Source organism: Pristiophorus japonicus, chromosome 21, assembly GCF_044704955.1.
Source record: "Pristiophorus japonicus isolate sPriJap1 chromosome 21, sPriJap1.hap1, whole genome shotgun sequence".
Taxonomy (NCBI): domain Eukaryota; kingdom Metazoa; phylum Chordata; class Chondrichthyes; family Pristiophoridae; genus Pristiophorus; species Pristiophorus japonicus.
This window is the reverse complement of record NC_091997.1, coordinates 48,794,551-48,817,026: the sequence shown is the minus strand read 5'-3', so window position 1 is coordinate 48,817,026 and position 22,476 is coordinate 48,794,551. Positions and strand designations below refer to the sequence as shown.

The 22,476-nt window shown below is 44.6% G+C and overlaps 1 protein-coding gene across 3 annotated transcripts in view; it reads right to left on the bottom strand.

Moving 5' to 3' along the window:
- mrc2 (mannose receptor, C-type 2) overlaps nt 1-22,476 on the bottom strand; it is a 317,669-nt gene that overhangs the window by 39,947 nt on the left and 255,246 nt on the right. For all 3 annotated transcript variants that reach the window (XM_070864753.1, XM_070864754.1, XM_070864756.1), the window contains exons 22-23: nt 20,130-20,293; nt 18,390-18,498 (exon numbers count right to left, since the gene is read on the bottom strand). In XM_070864753.1, coding sequence (XP_070720854.1) covers nt 18,390-18,498; nt 20,130-20,293 — 273 coding nt within the window. The remainder of the gene's footprint in view (nt 1-18,389; nt 18,499-20,129; nt 20,294-22,476) is intronic.

Genomic DNA, 22,476 nt, shown 5'->3' with positions numbered 1-22,476 from the left:
GGGCAGTACTACGCAAATAAAGAGGCTGCATGACTTACAATTCCACCAACGTCTCGGCCGTGGACTGGTGGGAGTTCCATTATCCCCTGCAAATCGGGACCCTACGATGTCCATATGAACCCGATGCAACCTTGAAGTACCAATGGCAGAGCATCAATGTTCCTCCTGGCCTCACAAAAATTAATTCTCTACCCAATACCCGACCCTCCATGGCCCTCCCCAGGGATTGCCTCCTCCTCCCCCCCTCCCTGCCCCCCGCGATCGATGAGCTGCTCCAAATACGCAAGCACTTCGCCGATGGAATTCAAATGAGGTCCGACTGCGAAACTGGTTCGGCCAGCCAACAATTTCCATCAGTCTGGCAGTGGGAATCTTGCTCCTCCCGCTGATGGAAGCGGTCACTTCAACCCCACTGAGATTCACATCTAACCTGAGACAGATCCCAGACCATGTCAAAGATCTGACTGTGGTTTCCAGTTGCTTCATGAGGGTTGCATGAGCCATCAGATCAAAAGACATGCACAGAACAATGAAAGCTTCCCCAGAAGGACAAGAGCAGCAATGTCATCACCTCCCAAGTTCCTCTCCAAGTCACACACCATCCCAACTTGGACATACATCGCCGTTCCTTCATTGTCGCTGGGTTGAAATCTTGGAACTCCTACCCAACACCACTGTGGGAGTGCCCTCAGAACAAGGACCGCAGCGGTTCAAGAAGAAGGTCCAATACTACCTTCTCAGGACAATTAGGGATGGACAACAAATGTGGCCTTGCCAGGGACATGTACATGGGGAGAAATTACAACATGCTGCGGTGCAGAGGGACCTGAGGGTCCTTGTGCATGAATCCAAAAAAGTTAGTTTGCAGGTGCAGCAGGTAATCAGGAAGGCGAATGGAATGTTGGCCTTTATTGCGAGAGGGATGGAGTACAAAAGCAGGGAGGTCCTGCTGCAACTGTACAGGGTATTGGTGAGGCCGCACCTGGAGTACTGCATGTAGTTTTGGTCACCTTACTTAAGGAAGGATATACTAGCTTTGGAGGGGGTACAGAGATGATTCACTAGGCTGAGATGAGGGGGTTACCTTATGATGGGTCTTTACTCATTGGAGTTCAGAAGGATGATGGGTGATCTTATAGAAACATTTAAAATAATGAAAGGGATAGACAAGATAGAGGCAGAGAGGTTGGTTCCACTGGTCGAGGAGACTAGAACTAGAGGGCACAGCATCAAAATACGGGGGAGCCAATTTAAAACCGAGTTGAGAAAAAAATTTCTTCTCCCAGCGGGTTGTGAACCTGTGGAATTCTCTGCCCAAGGAAGCAGTTGAGGCTAGCTCATTGAATGTATTCAAATCACAGATGGATAGATTTTTAACCAATAAGGGAATTAAGGGTTATGAGGAGCGGGCGGGTAAGTGGAGCTGAGTCCATGGCCAGATCAGCCATGATCTTGTTGAATGGCGGAGCAGGCTCGAGGGGCCAGATGGCCTACTCCTGTTCCTAATTCTTATGTTCTTATGTACATCCCAAAAGTAAATAAAAACTTAAGTGGGATGCCTGAGCCTTAGGATGTTCTGCAACTTCATAAAAAGCCCCACACATTCCTCATGAGAGCAAAGTCCAGCCTGTGGCTTTACTCCAAAACATCCAATACGTGCATTACAAACAACCCGAAAAGCCACTGGTATCCAGAAGCTCCCTCAGGTGTTTTGAGCTCTTTAGGATCTCCCCTCATTAGATAGTAATGATAACTGCACTCTACATACCTCAAACACAACCGTATTTACTAGCCTCACAAGGGGCAGCTCCAGACCAGACCACTTCCTAATTGTAATATATAGCTCCATCTAGTGGGCTACTGCTCCGCCTAGTGGACTACTGTGGTAATGCAATTGCTCAAATATTATAAAAGGTCAGGTCATCTGACAAGTTGATGTCGGATCAGATTTCTGATACCCTAGCTGCAATTTTTGTTGATGGATGATTCCAGCCAAACAACAGAGAGACTAGAGAGATCCTTTGTGTTGTAGAACAGTTAAAAATCCAAGGTAAATTACAAGCACACTTGGCTGAACTGCCAGAGTCCAGATGGCCGCATCTATTGGAATAATAGGGCACTTGGGTGAATTCCAATGCCACCGAGAGGACTTTCGGAGCCTATGTGAAGTGGTTAGAAATGTTTTTAACCGCGAATAGTATCATCGAAGTCCCCGATGATGAAAACCGTAACTGGGTGGTTAGAAAGAAAATGGGCTATTTTCCTGAATGAAGCAGGCCTCAAGGTGTATGTAACCCTGAAAAATGTGCTTGTTCCTGTGAAGTCAAAGGACACGTCACTTACGGAGCTTGCACTACAGTCCTGAGCCCCTGGAAATTGCTGAAAGTTATCATTTTGGAATACAAAATCAATTAACCGACAAAAGTATCAGTGAGTACTGATAGCATTCAAAAAGCTATGCATTCATTGTCATTTCGAAAACTTTCAGGACCGAGCATTGCATGACCGCTTTGTTTGTGGGGTGAAAAATTATGCGATCAGAAAAAAATTGTTGACAACCCCTAACTTGACTTTTGATTTAGCTTGTCAGACAACTATGTCAATGGATAGGGCCGATCAATATTCCCGAGAATTTCGTACCATTTCCAGTCGTCAGACAACCGAGGTGAATCGCCTGCAGGTTAAAAGTAAAAGGCAGTTGGGCCCCAAGGCCTCAGCAACTGACCAAGGTAACAGCGCATTGAAGTCTTGCTATCGGTGTCTGGGACAACACAGTGCTCAAAGTTGTCCATGTGTGAAGACAAAGTGTTTCTTCTGCAAGAAAACTGGGCATCTTGCGAAGGCATGCCAACTGAAAAGTAAACCAACTTTCAAGGCTATAAGTAGAAATCCCCAGAGACACATAGTATGGAAGAAAAGCAGGATGAAGAGATACACATAATCAGGAGCACGAAGGTATCTAACAGCGATTCGAAAAGTATTATCATCCAAGTAGATGTTGCAGGAACCAGGATACCCATGGAAATCGACACTAGTGTATCTTTGAGCGTAGTACTGGAATCGCTATGTCTTGACAAGTTGAGTGATTTTCCATTGGAGAAGTCAAAGATAGAGCTGCGAGGCTACTCAGTAGAGAAAATCCCTGTGGTAGGACATATCACTGTACCTGTGAAATACAAGGATCAATTTCAGAGCTTGCCTATCTTAGTAGTGGCAGGGGACAAGCCTGCCTTACTCGGTAGAAATTGGTTGGGATCACTGAAGCTGGATTGGAATGAGATTTTTCGTGTTGAAACGAGATTTGCATCGAAGGATGATGTCATCAAGAAGTATCCGAAGGTGTTCTGCAAAACAGGAAGTTCGATCCAAGGCTTCAAGGCGAGTGTCAGGGTACAGAATGACACTAGACCAGTTTACTGCAAGCCACACTCCATTCCATATGCACTCAAGGAGAGAGTTGAGCAAGACTTCAAAAGACTAGAGACTGAGAACATTATCTCTAAGATAGATCTATGTAACTAGGCTACATCCATTATTGTTGTACCCAAGTCAGATGCTAAGGTGAGGTTATGTGGTGATTATAAAGTAACCGTAAACCAGGTTCTACAGGGTAATCTCCCCAATACATTGCCAAATGTAGAAGATTTGTTCACAACGCTGACAGGTGGTCAGACCTTCTCAAAGTTAGATCTCACAAATGGCTGCTTACAAGTTGAACTAGATGAGGAGTCCAAGTCATACTTGACTATAAATACTCATCTAGGCCTCTATCAATTTAATAGGCTACCACTTGGAGTGTCTTCCACCCCCGCCATATTCCAAGGGTTGATGATCCAGATTTTGCAAGACATTGAAGGGGTAGTATGTTATTTAGATGACATACTAATTTCAGCACCAGGCAAATCCATAATAACGTATTAAATGAAGTGCTCAAACGGCTAGAGAAGCACAGAGTACGAGTGACTGCTCACAAGTGTGAGTTATTTCAAAACTCAGTGGAGTACTTAGGGCACAGAGTAGACAAAGATGGTTTACATCCAACCAAGGGAAAGCTGGATGCAATTAGAAATGCACTCACTCCCAAGAATGTCACTGAACTTCAATCATTTTTGGGTCTTTTGAACTATTATGGGAAGTTCCTATCAAATTTGGCTACAGTGTTGCATCTACTGAATCAGCTGTTGAAAAAACAGGTCCATTGGAAGTGGTCAGAAGAATGCGACAGCATTCAAGGAGTGTAAAAGCCAGCTGGTAGAGAGCACCATGTTAATTTACTACGATGTATCTAAGGAGATCAAGCTGGCATGTGACCCCTCTCTGTATGGAGTTGGGGCAGAGATCTCTCATGTACTACAGAGCGGGGAGGAGAGACCAATTGATTCAGTGCGAGTGAGCATAATTATGCGCAAGTCAAAAGGGAAGCTTTGGCATTAATTTTTGGAGTCAAGAAATTCCACAAATATTTGTATGGTCATATGTTTACCATCGTTACTGACCATAAGCCTCTGACAGCAATCCTCCATCCATAGTCCCCAGTTCCAACCTTAGCTGCAGCCCGAATGCAGAAATGGGCTTTGATTTAGTCAGCGTATACGTATGACATTGCGTACAGATGATCAGAGTAATGCTGATGTAATGTCTAGGTTGCCATACCGATCACAAGTTACACCCAATAATTAAGAAATGTTCTATTTTTTTAAACATTGATGAACTGCCAGTCACAGCTGAAGAGATTGGTAGAGCAACCAAGCGTGACCCGCAAGAGTAGTTATTCCAAATAAATTCAGGTCCAAATTATTAGGAGATCTTCATGACCAGCACCTGGGAATGTGCTTGACCAAGAGTTTTGCATGCAGTTACTTATGGTGGCCAGATCTAGTTAAAGATATAGAATACATCGTTAGTCAGTGTACACCATGTCAATTGGTAAGCAAGAAACCACCATCAGTACCATTACAGCTATGTAAATGGCCTCCTAGGGTGTGGTAAAGTTTACATATTGATTTTGCTGAGCTAGAAGGACAGTAATTGTTCATTGTGATTGATAGCCATTCAAAGTTGGTCGAGGTGTTTCCGACATAGAAAATTAACAAGTAAAACATTAGTCAATTTGTGAAGATTGTTTTCTTCATATGGCTTCCCAGAAGAAATTGTGTCTGATAATGGGCTGCAATTCTGTTCAAAGAATTTGCACAGTTCACCAGCAGAAATGGTGTGAAACATACCAAAGTTCCACCATATCACCCTCCTTCAAATGGTGCAACAGAGTGCACAGTACAAATTGTAAAACATGCTCTTATCAAACAAATATTGGAACCAAATCCAAAAAGAAACGACATTGTCGTTGGACAGTAAATTTGCTAATTTTCTGATTACTTATCGTAATACTCCTCATACAACTACTTGTAGAACAGCAGCAGAGTTGCTTCTCAAACGACAGCCACGAACCAGGTTCTCATTGTTAAAGCCAAACTTGGCACAGTTCGTAGAAGAGAAATAATTAAAACAGAAAGAGAATCATGATAGAGTAAGAGAGAGAAGTGTGAAATTAAATCAGAAGGTTAGAGTGAAGAACCATCATCATAAATGGTTAAAGTGGTTACCAGGAAGAATAGTGAAGATATGTGATCCTCGCACTGATTTGGTCAAGATGTTTGAGCATGGACAGGTTAGGTTTGTTCACATTGATCATATTTTACCTACAGATGTGGAAGGAGTTGAAAGTTGGAATGATTTGATGATTTCTGACTCATCAGATAGTCTTGTTACAAGTAGAGTACCAGTAGCAAATCCTACATCAGATGTACTAGAAACAAGTCCAAGAGAAAGTCAGAATTTATGTCCAAGTCCGAGTCAGGCAGACAAACAGTCTGAAGTTGCAGAGAGTTCAAATGTAGATCAAGGGCATCACTTGGAGGAAACTTTCCTCAGGCTTAGCCTAGAATGAGTCTAATTTTGACACCATGTTTGGAAAGTTCTGTTCAAGAGCGAAGGTATCCTCTTCGAAACAGAAAACAAGTGGTTAACTTTGATTTGTAAATATGGCAAAATAAGTCCCTATCTTTTGTTATGTATAACCATGCAAATTATGTATAATGATTATTTTGTTATAATTATTTCTTCATTGAAGAGGGAGAAGTGTAATCTATCTAGTGGACTACTGCTCCACCTAGTGGACTGCTGTGGTAATGCAATTGCTCATGTATAATAATAAAAGGTCAGGTCACCTGACAAGTTCCTGAGTTTAAGCCATTTTGTAAGTGTGTGTTTGTGATGTCGTAGAGAATATACCACACTAACTCTACTCATCAAGAACTTTGCAATTCCCCCTTCACCGAGGGCAGCTTCTCGGGATGTGGGACTGGCGAGGGCCGTATTCATTGCCCAGCCCTAGTTGCCCTGAGAAGATGGTGGTGGGCCTTCTCCTTGAACCGCTGCAGTCCGTGTGGTTAAGGTGGTCCCACAATGTTCTTGGGTAGGGAGTTTCAGAATTCTAACCCAGCGACAATGAAGGAATTGTGATACAAGTCCATTGCAGGATGGTGAGTGAATTGGAGGTGAGGGTGTTTCTGCAACATTATTGTTCCTGTCCTTCTCGGTGGTAGAGGTTGCAGGGGTGGGAGGTGCTGATGAAGTAACCATGGTGAGTTGTTGCAGTGCAGTCTATAGATTGTGCTGGAGCAGGTGGATATCAAGTCCAGTGGCAGGGGCACTGATCAAGCAATCTGCTCTGTCCTGCATGATGTTGAGCTTCTTTAGTGTTTTTGCGGTTTTACCCATGCAGGTGAGTGGTGAGTATTCCTTCACACTTGTGACTTGAGCCTTGTAGAAAGTGGAGAGGCTTTGAAGGGTCAAGACATAAGCTACTTGTCAGATGGTACTCTGCTCTGTCCTGCTCATATAGTCACGGTGCTGACATGGCTGGTCCAGTGCAGTTTCCGGTGATCCCCAGGATGTTGATGGTGGTGCCATTGAATACAATCGGGAGTGGCTGAGCTTTCGCTTGTTCACGATGGTCATTATCTAGCACACTTATGTGGTGCGAATGTAATCTGCCACTTATTAGTCCAAGTCAGGATAATATCGAGGTTCTGCTGTAGGCTGGCATGAGCTGCTCAATTATTGGAGGATGGGAAGTGGATCTGAACATTGTGGAATCATCAGCGAGCAGTCCCTCCTGACTTTATGATGGTGGGATGGTCATTGATGAAGCAGCTGAATGGTTGGGATTAGGACACTGCCCTGAGGAACTCCTGCAGCAATGTCCTGGGGCTGAGATGATTGGCCTCCAACAACCATAACCTTTGTGTCAGGTATGACTCCAGCCAGTGGACACGTTTCCCTTTGATCTTCAATTACTTCAGCTTTGCTTGGGTTCCGTGCAGACAAACTTGGTCGAATGGTGCCTTGTTGTTGAGGTTACCTGATGGTAAACTTTACATCAAGTCTCCAAAATATTATACATTATCGTGGGAGATTCCATGTCGGGCTCTGGTGTATGTGCACCAGCTCCATGGACACACGTGCTCAATTTCTACATGAGCGGATGATATTCCTGCAGCATTCTGGGTCAACGTCAGCGCAGTAGCCGGGATGATGCCTGTCAGCAAACGCCGACACACTGAGGCAATGTAAGAAACGCTAATTGTCAGCGGGTAATGGTTAACATCTAAGGCAGCTATTTATTTAAAAATTGCTGCCAACTTTGCCGGTTTTGTTTGTTTGGCTGCTCCTATTGACATCATGTATGACTCAAACTCCTGACTAAACTTTCCCCAGCTCTCTTATTACATTCTCTTCCAGACTCAGTCCGCTATGTGGTTGCAACACACTGACTTCTGTGGTATTTCAACTGACTCCAGAGACACCATCTGCTTTTAATCAGAGTTCATTGAAGATTTTTTTTACTTGAAATGCCACTTATATCCAGCAGGTGCCTCCCTAATGCACTGTTCCCTCAGGTAACTAACATTATAATGGATCCTTGGCTTTATTAATAGAGGAAAAAGGTACAACATCAAGGAAGGTATGATAAACCTTTCTAAATCACTGGTTAGGCCTCAACTGGAGTATTGTGTTCAATTCTGGGCACCACACTTTAAGAAGGATGTTAAGGCCTTAGAGGGTGCAGAGGAGATTTACCAATATACCAGCGATCGGGGACTTCATTATGTGGAGAGACTAGAGAAGCTGGGATTTTTCTCCTTAAAACAGAGAAGGTTAAGGTGATTTCTAATATAGTTGTTCAAAATTATGAAGGTTTTGATAGAGTAAATAAGGAGAAATTTATATTTTGAGGGGGTGCAAGAACTGAGGGACCTGGTGGTACATAGTTACAAATCCTTGAAGGTGGCAGGGCAAGTTGATAAGGTGGTTAAGAAAGTGTATGGGATACTTGACTTTGTAAATAATTGAATACAAAAACAAGGAAGTCATGCTAAATCTTTACAAATCTCTGGTGAGGCGTCAGCTGGAGTACTGTGTTCAATTTTAGGCATTACACTTTAGGAAGGATGTCAAGGCCCTGGAGAGGGTACAGGGAGGTTTACTAGGATGATACTAGGAATGAGGCACTTCAGTTATGTGGAGAGATTGGAGAAGTTGGGATTGTTCTCAGAGCAGAAAGATTTAAGGAGAGATCTAATAGAGGTGTTCAAAATTACGAGGGGTTTTGATACACCAAGTAGAGAGAAACAGTTTCCTCTGGCAGTGGGTCGGTAACCAGAGGTCATAGATTTAAAATTATTGACAAATGAGTAGAAAATTATTTCACACAGAGAATTGTTATGATCTGGAACGCACTACCTGAAAGAGTGGTGGAAGCAGATTTCATAGGAACTCTTGTATTTGAAGAGAACAAATTTGCAGGGTTATGGGGGAAAGGCTGGGCTGTGGGACCAATATTCCCTTTCATTTTTTTTTTGTGCGCAGTCCCTTTAAATTTGCAGCTGGTATCTTTTCCAGCGGCTACGCCTGGTGAGCAGTCTGCACCTGACCTCCCGATCGATGCGCGGCCACGCGCCTTAGAGGGCACATTGTATGGGACTAAATTAGACAGCTCTTCCAAGAAGCTGGCACAGGCACGGCAGGCCGAATATCCCCCTTCCATGTGATTCCATAAACTGCTTTCACTGGCAGGACGGTCAGTAACCAGAGGACCTAGATTTAAGATAATTGGCACAAGAACCAGAGGGGGTTATGAGGAGAATTTCATTTTATACGCAGCGAGTTGTTGTGATCTGGAAATCATTGCCTGAAAGAGTGGTGCAAGCTAATTCAATAGTAACTTTCAAAAGTGAATTGGTTAAATACTTGAAAAGGAAAAATGTGCAGGGCTATGGGGAAAGAGTGGGGGAGTGGACCTAATTGGATAGCGCTTTCAAAGAGCTAGCACAGGCACGATGCACTTTGGGAGAAACATTTATAGGCAGTATTGTGCTGTGAGATTCTACAATTCTATAAAAAGACAGAAATTAAGAACATAATAAATAGGAGCAGGAGTAGGCCCTACGGCCCATTGAATCTCCTCCGCCATTCAATAAGATAATGGCTGAACATCGACCTCAACTCCACTTTCCCGTCCGATCTCCATATCCCTTGATTCCACTAGACTCCAAAAATCTATCTATCTCAGCCTTGAAGAGACTCAGTATCCACAGTCCTCTGGGGCAGAGAACTCCAAAGATTCACAACCCTCTGAGTGAAAAAATTCCTCCTCATCTGTCTTAAATGGCCTTCCTCTTATCCTGAGACTGTGACCCCTAGTTCTAGATACTCTAGCCAGGGGAAACAACCTCTCAGCATCTACCCTATCAATCCCCTTCAGAATCTTGTATGTTTCAATGAGATCACCTCTCATTCTTCTAAACTCCAGAGAGTAGAGGCCCATTCTATACAGTTTCTCATCATAAGATAACCCTTTCATCCCAGGAATCAACTTCGTGTTCCTCCATCTCCAAAGCAAGTATATCCTTCCTTAGATAAGACCAAAACTGCGCACTGTACTCCAGGTGTGGTCTCACCAAAGCCCTGTCTCTGCAAGATCCTGCAAATCTCCTGGAAGGACAAACGCACCAACATTAGTGTTCTCGATCAGCCCAACATCCCCAGCATCGAAGCACTGACCACACTCCACCAGCTCCGTTGGGCGGGCCACATTGTTCGCATGCCCGACACAAGACTCCAAAAGCAAGCACTCTACTCGGAACTCCTACACGGCAAGCGAGCCCCAGGTGGACAGAGGAAATGTTTCAAGGACACCCTCGAAGCCTCCTTGATAAAGTGCAACATCCCCACCGACACCTGGGAGTCCCTGGCCAAAGACCGGCCTAAGTGGAGGAAGAGCATCCGGGAGGGCGCTGAGCACCTAGAGTCTCGTCACTGAGAGCATGAAGAAAACAAGCGCAGACAGCGGAAGAAGCGAGCGGCAAACCAGACTCCCCACCCACTCTTTCCTCCAACGACTGTCTGTCCCACCTGTGACAGAGACTGTAATTCCCGTATTGGACTGTTCAGTCACCTGAGAACTCACTTTTGGAGTGGAAGCAAGTCTTCCTCGATTTCGAGGGACTGCCTATGATGATGATGATGTACAATTGTAGCAAGACTTCCTTGCTCTTAAAACTCCAACCCTCTTGCAATAAAGGACAACATGCCATTTGCCTTCCTTACTGCTTACTGTACGTGCATGCTAGCTTTCTGTGCTTTTTGCACAAGGACACCCAAATCTCTCTGAACACCAACATTTAAGTTTCTCACCATTTAAAAAATATGTTTTTCTCTTCTTTCTACCAAAGTGAATAACCTCACATTTCCTTACATTATACTCCATCTGCCATCTTACTGCCCACTCACTTAGTCTATATACATCCTTCTGCAGATGCTTTGTGTTCTCCTCACAGCTTACTGTCCCACCTCAGCAAACCTGGATACACTACACTCGGTCCCTTCATCTAGGTCATTAATATATATTGTAAATAGCTGAGGCCCCAGCACTGATCCTTGCGGCACTCCACTAGTTACAGCCCGCCAACCTGAAAATGACCCGTTTATCCCTACTCTCTTTTTTCCGCCCGTAAACCAACCCTCTATCCTTGCTAAGCAATATCTCTAAACCCATGAGCCCCTATTTTGTGTGATAACCTTTTATGTGGCACCTTAGCAAATGCTTTTTGGAAATCCAAATATACTACATCCACTGGTTCCCCCTTTATCTACTCTGCTAGTTATATCCTTAAAAATCTCCAATGAATTTGTCAAACATGATTTCCCTTTCATAAAACCATGTTGACTCTGACTAATCATGTTATGATTATCTAAGTGCCTTGATACCACTTCCTTAATAATGGATTCCAGCATTTTCCCGATGACTGATGTCAGGCTAACTGACCTGTAATTCTCTGTTTTCTCTCTCCCTCCTTTCTTGAATAGCGGTGTTACATTTTCTATCTTCCAATCCACTTGGACCGTTCTAGAATCTAGTGCATTTTGAAAGATCAAAACCAATGCATCCACTATCTCTGCTGCCACCTCTTTTAGAACCGTAGGATGTAGGCTATCATGCCCAGGGTATTTGTCGGCTTTTAGTCCCATTAGTTTCTCTAGTACTTTTTCTCTACTTATATTCATTACATTAAATTCCTCACCCACATTAGACTCTTGGTTCCCCACCATTTTAGGTATGCATTTTGCATCTTCTACTGTGAAGACAGATACAAAATATTTGTTTAATGTTTCTGCCGTTTCCTTACTCCCTATAATAATTTCTCCTGCCTCAGTCTCTAAGGGACCAATATTTACTTTTGCTACTCTGTTCCTTTTTACATACTTGTAGAACCTCTTACAATCTGTTTTTATATTTCTTGCTAGTTTTCTCTGTCTATTTTTTCCCTTTTGATCAATTTTTTGGTCACCCTTTGCTGATTTCTGAAAGTCTCCCAATCCTCAGAATTCTTCGCAACATTATAAGCACCTGCTTTCAATCTCGTGCTATCCTTCACTTCTTTAGTTAGCCACAGATGGATCACTCTTCCTGTGGAGTTTTTGTTTCTCAATGGAATGTATTTTTGTTGAGAATTATGAAATATTTCTTTAAATACTAGCCACTGCTTATCTATTGCCATACCTTTTAATCTATTTTTCCAATCTCCCTTAGCCAACTTGCCCTTCATACCTATGTAATTGGTTTTATTTAAGTTTAAGTTTCTAGTTTCGGACTTGGGCAAGTCACTCTCAAATGTAATGTGAAATTCTATTGTACTATGATCACTCTTCCCCAGAGGATCCTTTACTACAAGACTGCTAATTAACCCTGACTCATTACACAATATAAGATCTAAAATAGTCTGTTCCCTAATTGGTTCGATGACGTATTGTTCTAGGAAATTGTCCCGAATGCATTCCATGAATTCATCCTCCAATTTGATTATTGCATTACCTTTGTTACTCCTACTATTTCTTGATCAATATTCTGTCCAATGGTATACCTACTGTTAGGGGGCCTATATACTACTCCAACCAGTGCTATCTGCCCCTTGTTATTCCTTATCTACACCCATACTGATTCTACTTCCTGACCTTCTGAGCCAAGATCCTTTCCCTCTACTGTCCTTATGTTATCCTTTATTATCAGGGCAACCCCCCCACCACTTTACCATTCTGCCTGTCTTTTCGAAATGTCAAGTACCCTGGAACATTTAGTTCCCAACCTTGGTCACCTTGCAACCATGCATCTGTAATGGCTATTAGATCAAACCCATTTATCTCTATTTGTGCCACTAGTTCATTTATCTTATTACGAATGCTCCGTGCATTCAGATAAAGAGCCTTTAATTTAATTTTTTTACCATTACAAATTCTAATGCAGTTCCGAAAATACTGTGTACCAAACCCCCTGTTGATATGTGTCTGATATATCAGACTGAACCAACAAAGATGGAACTGGAATGGTTGTCCCATATAGTCGGTGTGCTTCTTGTTGCTTGAGGAGCCGTGAGGGTAGGTTCCAATCATGGCTGTGATCTTCTTTCTGCTCATTAGCGTTCATTCAACTAAAGGATGTCTGCAGCATTATTATTCAGAAAAATAACTGCATTTCTTGGGGGCTTTGGTGCGTCGCAACAAACGTTTTAACAAAGATCAAAGCATAGATTCCCTCGAGTTTCTTAGAACAACCTGTCACCTGTATCCCAGTTTTAAATGTTTAAGGCACTCTGATGAACTTAAAAATCCTCCATAAAAAGAAAAAATGCTGGAAATACATGGTAGGTTATTCAGCATCAGTAAAAACAAAACGCTGGTTCTGATGTCTTGGTGTATACCCGTCATGGCCGTCTCTCCTCTTTACAGTATTTCTGAGATGAACAGTACAAAGGGACCTGGATCAAACTGACTGCTAACAGAGTGATCTGAACATCAGGCCTACAATTCACTTCAGTGACCCACTGACAGGTACCTGATAATGAGCAATGTGGAACTCATCTAGTTGGAGTGTTGGGGGCTGGGGGGAATCTGCAATAAAATGTTTCGGGAATATCCTTGGGTTGCCAACAACCTTCTCCCTAAGGTGCGCAGGTGCACATCTCTCGTGTTAAACCGAGGCCCCGTCTGCTCTCAGGTGGATATAAAAGATCCCATGGCACTATTTGAAGAAGAGCCTGGGTGTTCTCCCTGGTGTCCTGACTAATATTTATCCCTCAACCTACATCATTAAATCTGTGTGTGGGATCTTACTGTGCAGAAATTGGTTGCCGTGTTTCCTATATTACATCAGTGAATACATTTCAAAAGTACTTCATTGGCTGTAAAGCGCTTTTGGGACGTTCTGAGTTTGTGACAGGCCATATCGAAATGCAAGTTCTTTCTCTTTCCTTTCTGGTTATTGTCGCACAAGCAGACCAAGGCCTGGAAATGCTGACGGTCAGCGGGAAACACATGTAAGGAACCAATATCAAGGTGTTCTCTCTAACAGTGAGATTCTGTGAGGCCTCAGGAAATTCCCTGATAAAATCAGCTTCAACGGGCTACCTGACTATGGGCAGACATCTTGGAAAGTATGTCAACCTTGTGAATTCACCAATCCCTCTGAGGCACTTGAAGATGTCTGCACTCAAATTCTACATCATATGTGAAGATGAGTGAGGAACTCTCCACCCATGTCAGTACACAAGGAGGCATCCTTCTTCCCCTACCCTGTAGTAATACCCATGGAGAAAGTTGGGCTTGTAAGTGATGCACTGTGTTGATTGAGCTAATGTTGCATTGAGCTGGGACCAGTAGATTCAGAGCAGTCGAAATGAGCTAACACTCCTCTTCAGTAATAGACTGTTTTCTCTTTATTGAGATACAGGATCTTCTTAAATAGATCATTAGCAACCCATTAACTATTGCGATATTAAGTGGGACTGTGCAGGAGATTGATACTCATTGTCACAGGAGCTTTGCTTGCAAAGAGAATACCTGCGATTTCGACCTAAAGCCCAGCCCTGCTCATTATGGTGCCTCTGTTATCTTAAGGACATAGCTATTTGCACTAGAAAATGCTCTGATAGGCTCTCCATGATCACATGACTTGATTGCTGATTGGTCTCCTTGGAGGATAAGCCACACCCAGATGTTTCTCTGGAATGTCTAATTGGAACCGCCCAGCCCAAGTTCTGAGTGACTTTGCAAAGTGTAATTCGAGTCATTCTGACTTCAGACCCCAGACAGGATAGAGCTTACTCCATTCCAGCACAACTTCATGCTTCCCCCAGCTTACTCCCCCCATCCCCCAGGCCAAGCCTAAGTTCATGCCTCCCCCAGCCGAAGTTCCTTACCTCCATCCCCCAACCCCAGTTCCTGACCTTACCCACCCCACCCTGCCATAGATGGGGCATTGTGTGTGGGTCATGGAATGTTAATAGGTTTATTGGTTATGAGGTGAATAGTGACATTGCCATGACTTCCAGATTTCATCCACTCCAATGATGACCCTTGTCACACATGCTTTCCGAGAAATCGGGTGTGGGTGTAAAGGGGGTTCGAAGAATGTGATCCGTTTTCCCTGAGTTCCCTCTTTCTCCTCTCCCACCCCCAAATCTCTCTCTCTCCCCTTCCCAGTCTCTGTCTGCCCCCCGCCCCCCCACCACCTCTCTCTCGCTCTCGCCACCCCCTCTCTCTCTCCACTCGCCGCCCCCCCCCCCGGTGCTCTCTCTCTCCCTCCCTTCCCCCCCACCCCCGATGTTTTCTCTCTCACAGAAGGACGCGAAAATGTTCCAAATAATCCAACAGCTAGAAGCAGCTCTACGCGGCTGTCTCCCTTCCGATTTCCTCGGACGTCGCACGTGCGACCGAATCAAGGGCCCATGCTCAAAAAGGGGGCGGAGTCCAATGCGCGCATGCACAGATAGGCACAATAAACCTAGTGTAAATAGTCACACTGTTATTTTAATCTCGTTATGAACAGAAAGTATTTATGGGTTTATGAGGCAATGTGATATAGATGGTTAAAGTTATGAAGGAATGGGACAGAGTAGATAGAAACAGATCGTTTCCAGTAATTGAAGGGTTAAGTACAAGGAGCCAAGGTACAAGATTAAATTTAACTTCTTCACACAGACTTGTGCGGCATGGAGTTCATTTCCAGGTTAGTGGTTGAGACGGAATCTATCTGAACATTCAAGATTAGATTAGATATGTGGAGGAAGGAAAAGAGATTGAAGGGACACGGGAACAAAGTGGGTAAATGTGATTAGAATATTTGCTCACATGGAGGGTAAATGCTGACATGGACTGGTCGGGCCGAATATTTCCATGTTGTAACTTATAAAAAATAGGAGCAGTAGGCCATATGGCCCCTCAAGCCTGCTCCGCCATTTAATACGATCATGGCTGATTCGATCATGGACTCAAGTCCACTTCCCTGCCCGCTCCCCATAAACCGTTATTCCCTTATCGGTTAAGAAACTGTCTATCTATGTCTTAAATTTATTCAATAACCCAGCTTCCACAGCTCTCTGAGGCAGCGAATTCCACAGATTTACAACCCTTTGAGAGAAGGAATTCCTCCTCATCTCAGTTTTAAATGGGCGGCTTCTTATTCTAAGATTATGCCCCCTAGTTCTAGTCTTCCCTATCAGTGGGGAACATCCTCTTTGCATCCACCTTGTCAAGCCCCCTCATAATCTTATACGTTTTGATAAGATCACCTCTCATTCTTCTGAATTCCAATGAGTAGAGGCCCAACCTACTCAACCTTTCCTCATAAGTCAACCCCCTCATCTCCGGAATCAACCTAGTGAACCTTCTCTGAACTGCCTCCAAAGTAAGTATATTCTTTCGTAAATATGGAAACCAAAACTGTATGCAATATTCCAGGTGTTGCCTCACCAATACCCTGTATAACTTGCTTTTATACTCCATCCTCATTGCAATAAAGACCAAGATTCCATTGGCCTTCCTGATCACTTGCTGTATCCGCATACTAACCTTTTGTGTTTCATGCACTAGGACCCCCAGGTCTCGTTGTACTGCAGCACTTTGCAATTTTTCTCCATTTAAATAATAACTTGCTCTTTGATTTTTTTTCTGCCAAAGTGCATAACCTCACACTTTTCAATATTATACTCCATCTGCCAAATTTCTGGCCACTCACTTAGCCTGTCTATGTCCTTTTGCAGATTTTTTGTGTCCTCCTCACACATTGTTTTTCCTCCCATCTTTGCATTGTCAGCAAACTTGGCTACGTTAAACTCGGTCCCTTCTTCCAAGTCATTAATATAGATTGTAAATAGTTGGGGTCCCAGCACTGATCTCTGCGGTATCCCACTAATTACTGATTGCCAACCAGAGAATGAGCCATTTATCCCGGCTCTCTGTTTTCTGTTAGTTAGCCAATCCTCTATCCATGCTAATATATTACCCCCAATCCATGAACTTATATCTTGTGCAGTAACCTTTTATGTGGCACCTTGTCAAATGCCTTCTGGAAGTCCAAATATACCACATCCACTGGTTCCCCTTTATCCACCCTGTTTGTTACATCCTCAAAAAATTCCAGCAAATTTGTCAAACATGACTTCCCTTTCATAAATCCATGCTGACTCTGCCAAACTGAATCATGTTTTTCCAAATGTCCTGCTACTGCTTCTTTAACAATGGACTCCAACATTTTCCCAACCATAGATGTTAGGCTAACTGGTCTATATTTTCTTTCTTTTTGTCTACCTCCTTTTTTTAAATAGGAGTGTTACATTTGCCATTTTCCAATCTGCTGGGGCCTCCCCAAAATCCAGGGAATTTTGGTAAATTACAACCAATGCATTCACTATCCCTGCCGCTACTTCTCTTAAGACCCTAGGATGCAAGCCATCAGGTCCAGGGGATTTATCCCCCTTTAGTCCCATTATCTTACTGAGCACGACCTCCTTAGTTATTGTGATGTGTTAAGTTCCTCCACCCCACCAACCCCCCCGCCCCTCGCCCCCCCCATAGCCCCTTGACTATCCACTGTTGGGATATTGTTAGTGTCCTCTACCGTAAAGATTGATACAAAATATTTGTTCAGTGTTTCTACCATCTCCATGGTCCCCATCACTAATTCTCCAGTCTCGTCCTCTAAGGGACCAACATTTACTTTAGCCACTCTTTTCCTTGTTATATGCCTACAGAAACTCTTGCTATCAGTTTTTATATTTCGTGCTAGTTTACTTTCATAGTCTATCTTCCCTTTCTTTATCATTTTTTTTAGTCATTCTTTGCTGGCTTTTAAAAGCTTCCCAAATCTGTCCTCCCACTAGTTTTGGCCACTTTGTATGCCCTTGTTTTTAACTGGACACCGTGCTTTATTTCTTTAGTTAGCCACGGATGGCTATCTTTCCTTTTACACCCTTTCCTCCTCACTGGAATATATTTTTCTTGAGAGTTGTGAAATAGCTCCTTAAATGTATGCCACTGTTCATCAACTGTCCTACACTTTAATCTATTTTCCCAGTCCACTTTAGCCAACTCTGCCCTCATACCTTTGTAGTCTCCTTTATTTAAGCTTAATACTCTGGTTTGAGATCCAACTTTCTCGCCCTCCATCTGAATTTGAAATTCAACCATGATATGATCACTCATTCCAAGGGGATCCTTTACTAGGAGTAACTTCTATGTAAAAGTCCTGACACAATAGCTATAGGCCCATAGTGAGCCAACATCCCATCTCTCGAGGCCACAGGTAAAGAATCAATTGAGGTGCTAAGATAGGAGACAGATACCTACTTGAGAAGTAAGGGTGTTAAAGGGGTATGGAGAAAGAGTGGGGAATTGGGATTAATAAAATGAACGGCTGTAAAAACAAGATGGCGGAGCAGGTCTGATTGGCTTCCTGTTCCTACGTTTTCTGCTAGAGATTAATCAGACCATACCTTTGCTTCTCTGACAGATGTAACCGTTTTTATCACCCGTGCAGCTCCTGTCGTCCCAGCGCCCAGTGAACTGTGGGTGTAAGGCATGCCAGATCACCGCACAGTTTACCTGGAAAGACAATACAGCAGCTTAGTCCTCATGTTAGACTGCATCAGATACCGGTCACGAACTTCAAAACAGAACGTAATCTCTCCAAGACTCATCATCAAACAAGTCAGGAGTGTGATGGAATATTCCCCACTTGTCTACATGAGTGAAGCTCTAACAACACTCAAAAAGCTCGACACCATCCAAGACAAAGCAGACAAAGGATTGGTAACCTATTCACCACCTTAAACATTCACTCCCTCCACCACTGGTGCACCGTGGCTGTAGTGTGTATCATCTGCAAGATGCACTGCAGTAACTCGCCAAGGCTCCTTCAACAGCATCTCCCAAACCAGCGACCTCTACCATCTGGCAGGACAAGGGCAGCAGGCACATGGGAGCACAACCAAGTGCATGTTCCCCTCCAAATCACACACCATCCTGACTTGGAAATATATTGCCATTCCTTCATCGTCGCTGGGTCAAAATCCTGGAACTCCCTCCCTAACAGCACTATGAAGGACTGCAGCGGTTCAAGATGCCAGCTTACCACCACCTTCTCAAGGGCACATTATGGATAGGCAATAAATTCTAGTCTTCCCATGAATGAATTGTTTAAAAACAGCTGAAGACTGCGGTGACGAACCAATTACCGGCTGCACAGGTACAACTGAGCTCTGCCAGACTTCAGTGCACTGATGGCAGGAATGGATTAAGTACGAGTTGAATACTATTTATTTATTTATTTGCATCAGCCGTGGCTCAGTTGGTAGCACTCTCATCAGAAGGTTGGGGTTGCAAGTCCCACTCCCACATAATCCAGGCTGACACCTTAGTGCAGTACTGCGGGAGTGCTGCACTGTCGGAGATGCTGCCTTTCATATGAGATGTTAAACCGAGCCCCGTTTGCCCTCTCAGATGAACGTGAAAGATCCCACAACACCATTTCGATGAGCAGGGGTGTTCCAGACAATATTTATCCCTCAATCAACAGATTATCTGTGTGTGGGAGCTTGCTGTGTGCAAATTGGCTGTTGCGTTTCCTACATTACAACAGTGACTGCACTTCAAAAGTACATCATTGGCTGTAAACTGCTTTGGAATGTCCTGAGGTTGTGAAAGGCACTATATAAATGCAAGTCTTTCTCTTTCTTTAACAGCCACATAATCTTCCATTCCTCATTTGAATTCCGATTGCCTTAAGCTTAAGTTTGCGTTTTCCCATTATCCACACCATTCCCCTTCTTTGCCTAAATGCACTTTGGCGTTTTCAATGTTATCTTTAAACTGCATCTCGCAACTGTTCCGTCTGCCTATCAGGACATGCCCTCACGCATGCAAACACTGCACCTCAGTATTTCCAAAGTGGGCAGGGAGCCACCCCGAATGAGGCAAAACTAAGATCACCGAGGGGCAGCTCAGAGACCTTGCAGGGGTACTCATGAGGGTCGACCAGCTCTTCCATTTAACTGAGACAGAAGCAAATGAATTAGGAACGGAGTTTGTAAAAGTAGCTCAGGGAAGTGGGGAGGAAATACTCTTCGAAGACCAGATTTGGTGGGGCGGGGGCGTGTTCATTCCTGGTATCCAATCACCTTATAACATCATTCACACATCATCCGAGTGGCACCAGGCCAAGAGGGGCAACCTACCAGTTCATTGGCTGCAGAGGAAGCATGCCGGCCTGAAGGTTCCCCTGGAGCCCAGTTGACATATTTCAGTGGTTCCTTTTGCAGCCACTGGAAGTCCTCGTTCGTGTCGTGCAATCCAATCCAGAGGTCAAAGGTGATGTTTGGAAGAATGGCTGTAATAAAAGCTGATGTGGAAAAGCACACACAGATCAGGTGGAGCTATGACTGGACAGCAAAAGCGCTGAACCCCAGAGGGGGACGCAGTGAAGGTGCGCCCCAGTACTGTAGACATAAATGGGGTCATTTTGACTTTGTACGAGATCTAAAGCGGACAATAGTGAACGGCAGTCCGCTGTACATCTCTCCCAAATGTTATTTCAATTGACGTAAAAATTACCCTAAATTACACCGGTCAGCTGATTCACAGGTCATACAGTTTCACCCACTTTAATCAAATACTCTATGATTCCTTCGTCCAGCCCTGGCCTCCTACCCACACTGCTTTCCTTGATCATAGGGGTAGTGGACAGTTCCACAGGAGGCTTCTCTGATACTTACTGGACCTGTCGGTCACTCAGATTGATGTGGGGAGAGACACCATCTCCCTATTCTTTGGGACCAGTTCTAAATGGTCAGCCTCAGTCACAGGGAGGCCTGAATGTAGGTAACACTGGGGCTCAAACTCCAGCCATCCGGCTGTAAGTAATGAGGCGCCAACTCACAGTCTGCACACAGGACATTTAAACAGCTTTAAAGCTGGGTTAAGGGATCATGATGGAGCATTAACTAGGGTGGTAAACATTTGGATGACAAAAAAGAACACAAATCACAGGTTTGCTGTTCTGACTAAAAAACTGTTCAACTCAGAAATACACAGAGTATGTGTGTGTGTGTTCAAGGGCTTGTGTGTGTGTGTGTGTGTGTGTGTGTGTGTGTGTGTGTGCACGCACATCTGTGTGCCTGTGTGTGTGTATTTGAATTTCACCGAGCATCACCTCCGCCCCGCCTCCCCCACACCGAACATCACCACCCCCCCCCACACACCGAGCATCACCCCCCCCCCACCACACACCGAGCATCACCCTCTCCCCCCACACACCGAGCATCCCCCACCCCACACACTGAGCATCACCCCCCCCCCCCACACACCGAGCATCAAACCCCCCCACCCCCCCACACACCGAGCATCACCCCCGCCTTGCACACAGACACACTGCGGACCTCCCCAGGCCAAAGGGTTCCCCTCATTCACTGACAGGCGCTCTGTTTGGAGCTCTGGAACTGGTGTCTGTGTGTGGGGTGATGCTTGGTGTGTGGGGTGATGCTCAATGTGTGTGTGTGTGTGTGGGGGGGGGGCGGGGGTAGTTCGGTGTGTGTGTGTGTGGCGGGGGGGGGACAGGGGTGGGTGATGCTCAGTGTGTGTGTGTATGTGAGGGGCGGGGGTGATACTCGGTGTCAATCTTTGCCCCTGTGAACGGACGCGGGGTTTTCTGCTGTGATTGGCGGGTGGACAATAGGTCAGTATATGAGGAATATGAGATACAGCGACCGTTTGTGGCGGAGGAGCGGCAAAAGACCATGGCGGAGGTGCGGCTAATGTTTGTGGTGGAGCGGCGAAAGATCGTGGCGGAGGTGCGGCAAATGAGGGTTCGGGGCCCAGAATAGCCGAGGCCCATGGGGCAGCACAGGCCAGCCCACACTGCAATATGTGTGTGCACTAGGTCCATGCAGCAGTGCTGATCTCTAGTCATCCTGGTTAACCCTTGCCACTGGATAAAGGCCTAGCTCTGTCGAGCCCGTGTGGTGACTGATGTGCAACGGTCACCACACATTAAAAAAATCCTTGCACAGGCATCTTCCACCCCTTCAATTGGAGTTCAGGACTGGAATATCGGGTCCTTCATTGAAACATCTGTGAACCCATGTGGAAGCAAGTCATCCTCGTTCGACGTTCCGCCTATGATGATGATGATTTGAATTTATCTATGTGCAGTCACATGTGCCTACATGTGCATGTTCATGTATGTGAGTGTGTGTGTGCATTTGTCTGTGCGCATGTTCATGAGAACACGTGTGTTTATGTGCATATTCGAGTGTTTGTGTGCACGTGTATGTTCGTGAGCACGTTTGAAAACATGTTCATTTGTTTGTGTGCACGTGTGTTAATGTGCATGATTGCTTGCGTTCGTGTGCACGTGTGTTCATGAGCACTTGCTACTGTGTTTGTGTGAACGTTCACGTGTTTGTGTCCACGTGTGTGTGCACACACATGTGTGCACGTACGTACCTCCCTCCTGTCCCAAGTACACTCTCCACTGCTGAAGCTCCTCAGTAAGGAGTGTGAGGACAGAATGGGGACAATTCATCA